This window comes from Petaurus breviceps, unplaced genomic scaffold (assembly GCF_028583685.1).
Source record: "Petaurus breviceps papuanus isolate PSGF00001 unplaced genomic scaffold, PetGlider_PUasm1.0 126, whole genome shotgun sequence".
In the NCBI taxonomy this organism is placed as follows: Eukaryota; Metazoa; Chordata; class Mammalia; order Diprotodontia; family Petauridae; genus Petaurus; species Petaurus breviceps.
This window is the reverse complement of record NW_027185655.1, coordinates 40,674,508-40,689,144: the sequence shown is the minus strand read 5'-3', so window position 1 is coordinate 40,689,144 and position 14,637 is coordinate 40,674,508. Positions and strand designations below refer to the sequence as shown.

Genomic DNA, 14,637 nt, shown 5'->3' with positions numbered 1-14,637 from the left:
ATATTTGTCATTTTAGAATGTTCTTTTCCTAGCAGAAAAGTTTTTTATGTATTGTTAGTCTTAAGGTGGTAAATGGATGTATGTATTTAAGCTCTCAGATGGAGAAAACTTTTTGGAAGAAGGTCTGAGCTTCAGGGGAGAGGATGATTTTCAAATGACAACTGATTTTATTAAGGACCCAAATGAATATAATACTTGTAAGTAAGATTTAACTCTGTAAATTACCAGGTAATACTGGGGGATAGTTAGATTTAACTCTGTAAATTACCAGGTAATACTGGGGGATAGTTACTAAGTACAGTTGTCTTTTTTCCCCCACAGCAGTTTTGGATTCCCCTTTTACAGATTCTGGCAATACTATGTCATCCTATTCTTTGGACCATAATTTGAAGTTATCAGAATGGTCCTCATGGGAAACAAACAAGGTATAAACAGACCTTCCATAGCTTGGGGAGATTTTTTTTTAACATATTATTGTTAAAAGGATGTGGATGATACCATGTCAGCTAAGATTATCTTCTTGCTCTCATTAATTCTGTTGTAGACTAAACTTGCCCCTTAACTTCTTCTTTTTTTAAGCAGTTGGGGTTAAGTAACTTGTTCTGGGTTACACGGTCAGTTATTTCTGGGTGTGGTGCTAAGTATCTGAGCCCAGATTCGATCCCCTAGGTCATCCCGACATTGGGTCTGGTGCTCTTACTCGCTGAGCCACCTGGCCGCCCCTGCCCCTTAACTTCTAGTACAAGATTATAAAAAGGAGTGGTTATGTTGGATAATCCTTTGAATTAATTTAAAACTGTAATGTGGTGGACATCTCTTTTAATAGAGAATGCCCAACTAAGCATGACTCTGCTGCTCATATGATATTTCTCATTTCCTTTATTTTCTAGTTTCCTGATTCTAAGTCACTGAGATACATGATATGGCCCTGATATTTCTTTTCCATGAACTTATCATGAATTGAAATATAATATCACAGATGAGCTCAGCATTCAGTTTTAGGAAAGTAGAAAGCAAATCTCATGATAAATTAATTTTTCCTAAGAGAACTCTCCATTTTGGACAACTTTTTTTTTTTATATTTTGCCCATAAAGTTTAGTCATTATCATTTCTACCCACCCACCCTTTAGACTTTTACTTGAACTGAAAGATTATAATGTCAAAATGATAAAAGGTATTACAAACTGAAATCCTGAGAACCAATTTCTACCTTCTTTGCTTCCTCTTAATTAATTTTTACTCTAATTGTTATGGGATTCTATTCAATTGTTATAATTTTTCAAAAAATGTACCTCCTTTTTAGCACCTCAATTTTTACTCCTCTGCTTATCTAGGGGTGCTCAAAAGACCCATTTTTCACTTTTTTGCAAGTTTAATATCTTCATTTGTAAATTTCGGCAGCCAGTTCATCTGTTCTTTTAGCTCTTCTGTAAACTCCTTCAGCACTTTCTCTTGCTAGTGTAACAATAATCCATAGCTGTTTATAAATCTTTTTCTATATACAAGCACCTAGTGGCAAGAGAGGATATACATATTACTAAAGGGCTAACTTATGCTGAGAAAAAAGGATCCGTTTTTCTGTCCTGCTTTCTGATGTTACATAGAAACAACTTCTTGCTGTTTTTTCTTTTGTAAGTTCAAAGTTCTGAGTTCCCTAATTCTAAAGGAACTTCAAGAACCCTCTCATTGAGGTGTGGGGAAGCATGCAGAGGCACAATGCCTGTTCTTTTGGCAGCTTAATTTGGCTATCCCAATTCTAAATGGGTAAAATTAAGCTAATAATTAATATATCTTTCTCTCATTGTTTTCCATAATACTCTAATCAGAGTAGTATATATATATATAAAGTACAGAAGAGCTATTTTAAGGCAATTAATTTTTTTTTTAAGCAATTGGGATTAAGTAATTTGCTCAAGGTTATACGGCCAGTTATTTCTGGGTGTGGTACTGAGTATTTGAGCCCGGATTTGATCCCCAGGTCATCCCGACACTGGAGCTGGTGCTCTTACTCGCTGAGCCACCTGGCCGCCTGTAAGGCAATTAATTTAATCACATCCTAAGGTAGAAAAAAATAGAATAAGAGACAGAGAATGGACCTATGATTTCATTAAGAATATCAGACTCCTGGGTAAAGAAATAGGTCCGCACTTCCTCTGCAACTTTTAGCCTAGAAATATAAAAGAAAATTGTTATTCTTTTAGTAGCATCTACTAAATAGCCATTTGACTCACTATATTCTTCTTTAACACAGTAACTTAAGATGGAATCTAATTAAATTTGTTGGGTTCAAATCTGTCTTGGTCTGGAAAGTTCATTTTAATGGGCTGTAGCCACTTAAGTCTGTACTAGCCTTAGGTCTGAGGCCATCAAGAGGATCTAGTCACGTGCTAGGTCTTAAGGTCCTAATAAAGTGACTCAAACCCTGTTCCTAAAACCCATCCTGTTTCACTCAGGGCTCTTAGTCCACAGGATGATATAGTAACATTTCCAATCTGACTAAATTTTTAAACACCAAGTATTTATGGAGTTCTGGATCATAGGTTCTCAGATCTAGAAATGTAAGGGACTTTCATCTAGTTCAGCCTCCTATTGCAGATGAGAAACAAGCCAAGAAGGCTGAAATAACTTGCTCAGTTTTACACAACAAATTAGGATTAATCCCTTGGTTCTTATTCCTGTGCTTATTTCATACTTACGCAGCTGTTTTGGCAAGGTGTGGTGCTAAATGCAAGGGGCACAGTGGAGTAAGAAACAATCCCTACTTTGGAAAAGCTTGAGGTCTGGTTGTGGAGATAGGACACAGGCAGTTAGGGAATGGTACATGTTGGCTTATAATTAAATACTAGAATTGAAGACACCATTGTAGGAGTTCATAGGAAGCATTGTTAGTTGGTGTGCTATGGGAATGTTTCTGAGAGGTGCATGGGGTAGTGGAAATCCTTGCAATTAGAAACTGGTCACCTGGGCTTAAATCTTGGCTCTGCTGCTTATTACCTTTTGTGACCTTGTTCAAAGCTCTTAACTTTTGGGATCCTAAATTTTCCTTGTCTTCAGAATGAGAAAGTTGGACTACTTGATCTCAAAAGGCATTTCTAGTTCTAAATCCTGTGCTATCCAAAACAACCCAAATCATTAGTCATTAGGGGAATTTAGCATCTGTTTACATTCTACATTTTATGTGATTTAATGAAGCAAGGAGTTTTATCCCTATAATATTTGGAAGGACTTTCTAGCTTCCTTTGTCCCTAAGTGATATGCATTATTAGAATTAAATATTTGTCTTTGTATGCATTTAGATTGTAGAAAATAGTAACAGATTGAAAAATAGGCAATCCAAATACCTTAGTGCGCTGATGTATTTCTTTTGACACATCATATAATTTTTTTTCTGCTTAGGTGATATCACCAATGCAAAAGATGTCAACACTGAGCCCTGATTCGACCTTTCCTTTGAGCCCAAGAAATGAAGACATTATGATAAAGATACCTGAGGAGTCTTTGAAAGCCAAAACCTTATCTGGTAAACTTCACTCTTGCAATATTAAATATATCTGTTGTATTTTTGTAATATTTTCCAGTCTGTGCAAAATTACATTGATAGTTGAGTGACTGTTCCTAAACTAAAATCAATACGTTTGAGACTAAATTCCAAATAAATTGTTACTAAGGATTCTATTTTCATACCCTTGCCCTCTCTGACCCTTGATTCCTCTAGTCACAAACTTCTAATGCTTTTCACCCCAAGTCACTTATCATTACCATTATTATCACCCTATTTCCTCTCTTATTTTGTCAGAGCCGCAGACATTCTCAGCACTTCCCCAGCTGTAATTCAGGTGCCTAAGCTCCCTAGGTTTTCCTTCACCTCCCAGAAGTCCTTACGATAGCCCATCACTACAACTTCTCAGTTTCACTCTTCTTTCTCAGCACTCCTAGAAATGTCTGCCATCACCCATGACATTCATAGCGCTTCCCAGGTGCATAGATTTTGCCTCCCCCAGTAGAGTCATGGGGGTTGTGAAACAGTTACCAAACTGAGCCCACTGCTTGAAGGGTGAAAAGGCAAGGGAAAGCTGTCTGCAGACTAGTTCTATGCATTATCCTTCCCATTCTTTCATCTCTTTCCTATTTCTCTAAATTCCAGCTCCTATCTCTATTTCCAAAGGGTAGCTGGTGGAAGAGAGGGATTATGGTTAGGAACTGATGAAAAAAGAAATTCAAGAAGTTATAATAAGTAGATAGATAAGAAGAAGTAGAGGTGAGGCAGGAAGAAGAAAGTGTAGGGAAAATGGGATAGGGATGAGAGCTTAAGTTTTGAGGTAAGCAGATGTTCTAGGACTATTCTAGGTAGTTGCTTTTGAAAAAAGCATACTAGAATTGTTTGCTACTTTCTGTCACTGTTGCTTTATTGACTTAACAGGTTTACACCAACACTCAGAATTTAGGATCATAGGATTTAGAGTTGGGAACCACCATAAGATATCATCTGATCGAACTTCCTCACTTTACAGATGAAGAAACTAACATCTCACAGAACTTTAATTTGAACCTAGGTCTTCTAACTCCAAGTCCAATGCTCTTCTTAAAATATTTATATTTGCATTTATAGTATTTATAATAACATTTATAGTATAATACTTGTTAAAGTAGCTCAGCACTATTGTGGGGTATATGATGCATTCAGGAAGGACTAGCACCTCTGTCTGGTGTAAGAGCTTGCCAAGCCCTTTTTGGGGCTGCTCATCCACCTTTGATATCCACTTCTCACTCTATTACTTCATTCATGAAAATGGTTTCCGGAAACTTTCCAATGGATAGTAATCTTTTTTTTTTTAAGCAATTGGGGTTAAGTAACTTGCTCAAGGTTACACAGCCAGTTATTTCTGGGTGTAGTGCTGAGTGTCTGAGCCCGGGATTCGATCTCCAGGTCATCCCAACACTGGAGCCAGTGTTCTTACTAGCTGAGCCACGTGGCCGCCCTGATGGATAGTAATCTTGCCAGAAATTATGGTATTTTTTATTTATAGTAGTAACTCCCATGGAAGATTTCAGAGACTCAAATATATAAACAAGAACATAAGAAAAAATAATAAATGAATGGAATGAAGTTAAAATATTGTAATTGCTTGCACATGAATCCATAAACGTCTATCATCTATCAATTGTTTACCCCCATGCAGAAGACACTATGTATATTTTATTGTAACCCAGTAATAACCAAATCATCCAGCTCATTTCCCTAAATGTGATTACTCTCTTCAACAATGAGTTTTTAGGTCTCTCTGGATCTATAATTCTTTTTTTTTTCTTTTTGGAGTGGGTAGGGTAGGGCAATTGGAGTTAAGTGACTTGTCCGAGGTCATACGGCTAGTTTTTGTGTTAAGTGTCTGAGGTCAGATTTGAACTCAGGTCCTCCTGGCTCCAGGGCCGGTGGTCTATTGACTGCACCACCTAGCCGCCCCTGGATCTATAATTCTTTATAGTTTCGAGACTTAGTTCTTGAACTGGGCTTTGTGCCAGGACCAGATTTGACCCCTTGCTGGTCTCTTGAGTGGTTGACCTTGATTAGTTTTGGCCTGGGTCACTGTGTTCCCCTCCACCTCCAAGGGTATGTCCATGCTAAGAGTTCTAGGAGGTTTTAATCTTTCTTGGATTTTTTTAGGTTTAGAGTATTTGATCTAAAGGACTCAGTGTTATCTAATGACCAAGTACTACTGACCTAGGAGCCCTTGGACCTGAGGTGTCCCAATCTTAGTGCTTCCATTCATTCCTAGTTACTTCCAAGGTTAAAACAATAGGTTTCCAACAATTTGGGGGGCTTTTGTATAGGAGCCTTCCATTCTTGCTGCCTCCATTTATAGAACCTCCTAGGTAATAGGTGTCTATGGCTTGTTTTTGGTCCTGCAAGGAGGCTTCCATCTTGTTCACTGGCACTGGCCTTTCTGGTGGGCCGCCTTCCGTGTTGCCCAGGGACTCTGGGATTTTTTGTGTAGTTCTAGGGTGGATGAAGTAACCTCATTGGATTTGTTATTGATTATTATTCAGTCTGGTGCTATTTTTAGACTTTTGCTGAAGTAGGTATGTGGGGTCTAGGTGCCTACCTCTCTGTTCAGGCAAAGACATCTTAACCAGAAGTCCTACACATGACTATTGGTAGCTTGCTTTTCTCCCTTTGAGAAATGCCTGTTCATATCTTCTGATCATTTATATGTTGGGGAATATCTTGTTTTTATATATTTGAATCATTTCATTATTTATTTTAGATATCAGACCTTTATCAGAGAAGTTTACTGCAAGGATTTTTTTCCATGTTAACCATTTCCCTTTTAATTTTCACTGCTTGATTTTGTTTGTGCAAAGCTGTTCAATTTTATGTAATTACAACTGGCCTTTTTTTTTCTCCTGTGATTCTCTTCACCTCCTATTTGGTCATGTTTGATCATCTGACCTAGTCAGAGTTGTGAAAGGTATCTTTTTCCCTGTTCCTCTAATTTGTTTATAATGTGATCTTTTATATAGCACAGTGGTTGGGGTATAGTAAGAACTTAATACTCTTTCAGTAATTCATTTTTATTTATATAATTCCTGTGTGTGTTTTAGGAGGTGGACTCCCAAATATTTTACACATTCTGTAATTATATCGAATGGAATTTCCCTTCCTATCTCTTCTTACTTGGTTTTGTAGGTAATACACAGAAAGGCCAATGATTTTATGAAGGTTTATTTTACATCTTGTTACTTTGCTGAAGTTATCATCATTTAACATTTAGTTGGTTTGCTTAAAGTTCTCCAATTAGACTGCCATATCATCTGCAAGAGCAGTTGTTTTGTTTCCTCTTTATGTCAATTCTGATTCTTCCAAGAGTCTATTAAAATTTTTAGCTTTTGTCATTCTTTGTGACTTGTCATGTTTCAGTCGTGGAATATTGAAAATGTCACACTATTCCTTTTTTTTTTTTGCAATTAACTTCTATAAAATTTGGAAATTTCACTTCTATACCATTAAGTATCTTTGTTTTTATTTTTGATATATTTTTCTTGACAGTGATATTGATAATCACAATAGAAATCCCAACCTGGCACTTAAATCCCTCCACCATAGGGCTCTAAAACAATCTTTCTAGAGTTCTCTCATTTCTCTCCACTTCTTTTCTTTTCTTTTTTTATCAGTTGGGGTCAAGTAACTTGCTCAAGGTTTCACAGCCAGTTATTTTGTGTGGGTGCTAAGTATCTGAGGCTGGAACCGATCCTGGGCCTCCCGGGTCTCCTGACTCCGGGACCAGCACTCTTACTGTGCCACCTGGCTGCCCCTCTCCACTTATTTTCTAATCAAAGTGATGGACTTGGTTTTTTCTAAATTGGCATTCCATCTCTAGTGGTTAAGCAGTCTAAAACTTGATTTCAGAGAATGTTAGTGAAGTTTTATAATTCTTATTTAATAGCAAAAACAACTTATTATTTTTTATTTTAACATGGGATATAAAATTATAAAATGTCTTGTAGGTCAAGTGACAATTTTTTTTTATTCTACACACAATGTTTTTTATGAGATTGGTAATGACTCCTAATCGTTTTCTTATTTCTATCACCTTTCAGGAGTAGAAAAGTTCAATTGTTCAGAAAAAGTCAACGTCCAGAGACTGCACAGAGTTCGGACACCACTTATTACACTGCCTCCTGTTAACATACACTCTCTCTCAGAAAATTGCCTACACAGGATGGACTCTAAAGTTCAGAAGTCCTTTGGTAGCCCCATCCTTGGCTCATATGAGGAGTCAGCGGGTTCTCCTGTCAGCTACTTTGGCCTTGAGGATAGGAATAGGGAAACCTCTGTTTCCCAGAAGTCTGGGGAAGAGACACCTGTAAGGCTTCCATTCTCCCCTCTGGTGTCTCCACAAAGCAAACAGAGCAAGTGGCTGAAATATCAAAGTGTGTCCCCAGGTGACTCGATTATTCCACATGGAAGTGATGTGAGAGTGAATGAAAGCTTCTTTGCTGCCTCTGCCTCTGGAATTGGACTTGAGGAGCCAGAAGGTCATCACAATGGGGCTGCCAAGAAAAGCCCTAAAGACTCTGTGCATTTGGAGATGATAAAAGGCATGCTTCATCAACAGCAGGCAGATTTCTACCACCGGGAATCAGTTTTCAGAAAGAAAGCACTGTTTCAGCATTTAGAACAAACTTCCCAGACTGAGGAAATACAAAAAATGTTAAGTCAGTCAGCCCACAGTGGCTTCAGTGTAACAGGAAGTACCCAGGTGAGGAGCTGTAATAAGTCAGTTATCACTCTAAAAGTTCTTCTATTGGAAATTCGCATTACCTGAATTTTAGAGAAAAAAACCAGCACAATAAACTGCAAATAATTTATTTCACTGTTGGTGTGACTACCTTTTGGCCCAAAATACTAGCTATACTTATGCTATTCAAATAATAATATATAGTCATTAACTCGTTTGTATTGCTACTAAAGGGTTTTCTTAAGTCAAATTATTCTTGCAGAAATGTCACTCATTGACTTACGTTTTTCTAGATATCAGAAACTGAATTGTATATTTTGCATATATTGTGCCAAGAAAATTATTCACCCATATCACTTATATTTTGATGCCTTTGTTTGCCCAGAAGTAAAATATTTCAAAGTCTTAAGAGGGAGGAGAGAGTAAAGTCAAGCTTATTTAACCTTGTGGTATTATACATAACCATCCCTGGCATGTTGTTCTTTATTTAGAATTAGAATGTACTTATCTGGAATTCAGAAATGAAGTCTTGCATTAGTAAATGAAAGACATGCATTTTATTAAACATATCAGTAGAAAACATCTTGCTAATTGATCATTTTTATGATTTGTTAATTTGTTCTTTTTCAGGAGATAAATGCCAGTGCATTGTCATTTCCCAGTGGGCAAATCTCAAAATGTGCCTGTGTTCCCAAAAGACAGATTCGCATACCTGCTGTTTTTCAGTCACCTGCTCAGTATAAACAGGTTTTTACAACCTCCTTGATAGGTACGAAATGTCTTTCAGTGAAAAAAACAACATTATGGTTAGGATGTTCTATTATTATTGCGTTTGTACTCTTGTTCTCTAATCTATGAGAAAAGATGTGGGACTAGAATGAAAGGGTGGGAGCAAGATCTCCAGACTGAGCATACTGCCCTGCAGAGTCAGTGTACCCAAAGGACCCAATGAAGCTGAGCCTTAAAATGACCAAGAGACTAACCCGCACAGTGCACAGGATTCTGACTGGTATTTCAAAGCTAAAGTTCCCAAAGAATGCTGCTATAGAGACAGCGCTCTGTTCAGAGATGTGCTGATCGACAGAAATAACCAAACCGAGATCAGTAAAGACTTTAGGAAGCTGAAAGAGAACAAGATGAAACTCAGGTTTCACCCTGTGTATATGTAATCTTCTGTGAATGTCAGAATTAGACCTTAGACATCCGACTTCTTAAGCAGTTTATAAGTGTTACCTCTAAGATCACCAAGGGAAAGCATGGCATGGTGGATAGAGACCAACCGTGGAGCCAGGGAGACCAAGTCCCACCTCTCACACATGCCACTGCCTGTCTGACCCTGGGCATTAAATCAGGTACACTTTCCTAGCCTCAGTTTCCTCATCTGGAAAAATGGGGATAATAATAGCACTTCCCTCACAGTGCTTTAAGATTATATAACTTGCAAAGAAGGTGAGGTTGGGGTGAGGTGCATCCTCATCCAAGAATTCCCAGGTCCAGTTTCTGTTCCTGTTTACAAGGGATCAGGCATCAAACCATGATGATTATAAATAGTCTTAGCCAAGCAGAAGGATATTTAAGCTATGTTTTAAATTAAATGGAGTTGGAATGTGGAAAAGAGTATTTGTCATGCTTTGGTGTCTTGGGACCAAACTACAAATATGAAATAATCAATGAACACCAATAGTTCATTTCATCAGTAAAGAATTCTTCTATATACATTTCAAAGAAATGGATAGTTCTTTAGGTAAAAGGATAAGTGAACTCCTGGTGATCCATCAAATTATCTCCCTCCTGTTCTTTATCTCCCTCCTGTTCTTCAGAGCTATAGAGCTCTGCATCACTATTGTGGCCAGTAACTCACTTCCTCCTAGGAAATTTATCTAATCAAAAATAAGATCATCTTTGAGCCCATTTTTCACTGTTTGAAAATTTTGCAAGGGTACTTGCTGGGCATTTTTATATGCTAGTTCCTTGAAGCATGTAATATAATGCTGAGCCTACTGTAAACATCATTTAATGCTGATGACATGTTAATGTTGGTAGCAGTAATATTGGTTTGGAGGCATGAAAGAAAAAGCTTAAGGTGCACATAGACAGTATTTGTCTGAGGGGGTCCTTGAGGCATTTATTAAATCATCTGATATGCACCTGATTATCACCTGATAAATTATCACCTGATACATCACCTGATTCTGCCAGATGCTGGACATAGACACAGAGACAAAAGATGAAATAGCCACTGTTCTCCTTTGTTGATTCATGAATAATGATGATGCTTTAATAATGTTTGATTTCAGAATTTGTCACGAGGGCAAATCATATTATATTTTTTGATAAATTTAATATTTATAACTCCTATTTCTATACCTTGTGCTTTTACATTTACAAAATATTTTTTTCACAACAATTTTGTGAGGCAGGACCTTCAAGTATCATTCCCATTTTGTAGAATGATAAAATGTTTTGTCCAAGGTCACAACTTGTAGGTGGTGGAGTAAGATCTAGAACCTAAATTCTCTGATCCCAATTCCAGAGTTATTTCCAGTATCTTTGCCTCTCAAGAAATTTCATTCCTTATGGATAGACAAAGAATATTTGGAGGTAAATTTAAATTTTCATCTCTTTTTTATCTTTTTTTAAAATCTAGAACACTTAAACATATTGCTGTTTGAGGTGTCCAAAAGGTTGCACCAAGTTCTTTTGAAAGTTGACATATCTTTTTATACATCAATGAAAGCAGAAAAAAAGGAAAACTCAGGACACAGCATACCAACCTGTCATCATCAACAACCTGCAAAGATGGTCATGGTTAAAAAGGAAGGCCCAAATAAGGTAGGCTAATAATGTTTCAACTAGATACTGTTAGATGGTATATTTTTGGTGGGATTTGAACCAGCAACCACTTATACATTCAGTGCAAAGTATAATTTGCCAGGGGGCTTTACTTCATCTTACTTCACGGTACTAATTTACCCTGGAAAAGGGTTTCAATTGTGGGCTAGTAAGTTATTTTTGTACTTATGTTCATATAAATAAAGATATTTTAATGGCAGGAGCTATTTCATTTTGTCTTTTTACCTCTGGTACCTGGCACTGTGCCTGGCATGTTGAAAGTGCTTAATTAATAGTCGGTCAAAGAGCTGAAAATTTCCCATCACTTGGGAAATGACTAAGCAGATTATGATCTATGACTTTAATGGAATTTTTTTTGCCATAAGAAACAATGAAAGCGACAGTTTCGGAGAAATCTGGGAAAACTTGTATGAATTGATGCAGAGAGAAGTGAGCAAAATCCATCAAGAGATCAGCTTATACAATAACAACAGCATTGTAAAGACAAACAACTTTGAAAGACTTAAGATCTCTGATTAATGCAATGAACAACATGATTCTAGAGGACTGATAATGAAGCATGCTACCTACCTCTTCCCAGAAAGGTGTTGGACTCAAATCGCAGAATAATATGTATTGTTTCAGATACAGTTATATGGGAGTTTGTTTTTCTTGACTATGAATATTTGTTACATTTTTCTTATTTCTCATTTTGGGAAGTTGGGGGAAAAGGGGACTAGGGATGAGGTTACCCTTCCCCTCCTAAAAAGAGAAAGAGAATTAAAAGGCCAACAAAACACGTTTTTGAAATGCATGGAAGACAAAAGAAGGAAGCCACACACAGACAAGCAGGATAGCTTTGAGAGTAACATCATGAATTTATTATATATTTAAAAAGGAAAGAAGCCTACACATAGTAGAGACTTACTGTTTTATGTATAACCCTCATTTTAGTTTTTTGTTCTCATACTAGTTGATGTTTGTTAAATTTAGGATAAAAAAGAGAATAATAATTTTTAAAAAGTAAAAAATGCTTATTGAATTGCACTGACTTGAATAAAGACTAGACCATGGCACACTATATTAATATACTCTTTTAAAAGTAGATTTTTATGGACATTTTTTACATAACTTCTCTATATCCCTCCTTCCCCCTGCCAGACAGTCATCCAACTATAACAGAATATTTTTTAATTAAAAGAAAATCAGGAAAATTGGTCGATATATTAAAAATCCCTGTATGCAATGTTTCAAACCTGGGCTCCCCCACCCCAACTTCTAAACAGGAACAGGAGAAGGCGTCTTCTCATATATCTTCTCTAGGGCCAAGTTTGCTCTCTATAATTTCACAACATTAATTTATATATTTTTTGTGGTTATTTCCATTTCCATCCTTGTAGTAATTGTGTATATTTTTTTTCTTGGTTCTGCTTGTTATACTTTCCATCAGTTCATGTATATCGTCCTGTGATTCTTTGTATTCATCATGTTTGTCATTTCCCACACAGGAATATTCCATTATATTCATGTGCCACCATTTATTTAGCCTTTCCCCTAATTACTAGACATCTATTTCATTCCAAGTTCTTTTATTAATGTACTATTAAAGGTTTTGTTTGTGTGCAGTACTCAGTATTGAAAATTAAAGTTCTTGATTTGAATTTAATTAAGCAGTTTCTTTTTTTTTTTTTGGAGGGCAATTGGGGTTAAGTGACTTGCTCAAGGTCAAACGGCTAGTTTTTTGTGTTACGTGTCTGAGGCTGGATTTGAACTCAGGTCCTCCTGACTCTGGGGCCACTGCTCTATTCACTGCACCACCTAGCCGCCCCAATTAAGCACTTTCCAAAGAAAAATAATTTCATTCTTCTGTTGTGTTTGTAATAATATACCATGGTAGAACAGCACCATTTTTAATCTTTGTTTTAATTAAATTTTAACTGCTTTTTTTTTCTTCCTAGGGTCGTCTCTTTTATACTTGTGATGCACCAAAAGCCAAACAATGTAAATTTTTTAAGTGGCTCGAAGAAGTAAACCCAGATAATTTGACACAGGCAGACTCTGTACCCTGCACAGTATTACATGATATAAAGAGTACTGGAATATACTTACGATGCCAAAATATACCCTTCTATGAGGAGTGTCAGCTTTTGGTGAGGTGCGTTAGATATTTGAAAAATTCTGACAAATGTAGACCTGTGATCCTAACAGACTGGTTGGAATTCAGTTTCACCTTAATTGAGCCAGACCTGCAGCAGATCGAAAGCTCTTCTGGCCTCCACCAGCAGACCATAACAATATGAAAGTAGGTGGCAGAGAAACTCTTTCCCTGTCATTGGATGTGAGTGAATATTGTTCTTTATAATACAAAGGGAGATCATATTTCATTTGGTCACCTGGGTACAATTCTTCATTGTCAGGTAGATGAGACAACGCAAGGTTTTAATTTTGTAGTTTGTGCTTCTTAAGTAGATATACATATTTTATATATCTATAGCTATATATGATTGTACCATCATGAGTAATATTAGCTTACCAATATAAACATTTATACAAAAATCAGTTGGGGAAGATTAACTTTACAAAATAATTCACAGTAGGATTCCTTTAAATAGCTTTTTCTTCTCTTACATTTGGAATGCAATGAAATTTACATGTAGATTTTTAGAAATATGTTTTTTGCATCAAATGAGGTGAATTTTATAAAGTAATAGTGTTCATACTTAAGTTTTTCATAGCACATTATGCCTTTATACTTTTCAGATCATTTCACATCCATTATTATAGCAATCTATGAGCTAGGTTACACATATATACTTCTCTGATTTTATAGATAAGGAAATTGAGATTCAGAGAACTTAAGTTTTGACTAAGATTCTACATCAGTTAATGGCAGCACCGGGACTAGAACCAAGACATCTTTGCTCTTATTCCAATACTTTTACTGCTATGTGATTCTCTTGATACTGTGTTAAGACTTTCTGATTTGCTCATGCTCTACTATTTCAAACCCAACTTTGTCACCCTGATTGTTTAGACTGTAGGCATATCTTTCTTTTGTTTTTCAGGAAAGGATTTGATTTTCAGAATAAACAGTATGGCAAATCAAAAAGATTTTCTCATGTAAATCCCGAATTTCATAATGAATCTAAAAGCAAACTTTATCTTAAACTGAGTAGGAGAGAAAGTTCTTCTTCCTATGGCAAAGGTAAGTTGTTCTGGTCATCTCTGGGGATAATCTCCCATTTTATATAGTTTCTCATTAATATATGTACATCACATATATAACTAGATAGATATCATATACATAACTTAGATAGTATAGATTACCTCTGTTAAATGCTTGTAACTGGATTTGTCCTACTAAAATTGAACTAACACCCTGTACCTGAAGATCTCCTGAATACACGTTCTTTTCTTGGGTCCTAGTTCACTGAGGACAGGGACCCCTTTGTATTGTCTTTGTACCCATAGGACCTAACATAATTCCTTGCACTTAGTACGTACCTGAAACAAGTTTATTGAGGCTTCCCAAAGATAATCATAATACCATCCAACTCTCCTATTTCC

General features: G+C 36.4%; 2 protein-coding genes across 3 annotated transcripts in view; one reads left to right on the top strand and one right to left on the bottom strand.

Annotated features, from left to right (window-relative positions):
* LARP7 (La ribonucleoprotein 7, transcriptional regulator) overlaps positions 1–14,637 on the bottom strand; it is a 234,375-nt gene that overhangs the window by 69,126 nt on the left and 150,612 nt on the right. The window lies entirely within an intron of this gene.
* Positions 1–14,637, top strand: part of ZGRF1 (zinc finger GRF-type containing 1) — a 76,439-nt gene that overhangs the window by 38,920 nt on the left and 22,882 nt on the right. The window contains exons 11-18 of one of the 2 annotated variants that reach the window (XM_069095291.1): positions 92–197; positions 322–425; positions 3,398–3,521; positions 7,598–8,259; positions 8,869–9,007; positions 10,886–11,070; positions 13,029–13,225; positions 14,136–14,275. In XM_069095291.1, the coding sequence (XP_068951392.1) occupies positions 92–197; positions 322–425; positions 3,398–3,521; positions 7,598–8,259; positions 8,869–9,007; positions 10,886–11,070; positions 13,029–13,225; positions 14,136–14,275 (1,657 nt within the window). The remainder of the gene's footprint in view (positions 1–91; positions 198–321; positions 426–3,397; positions 3,522–7,597; positions 8,260–8,868; positions 9,008–10,885; positions 11,071–13,028; positions 13,226–14,135; positions 14,276–14,637) is intronic. The other variant, XM_069095299.1, reaches the window with a different exon arrangement.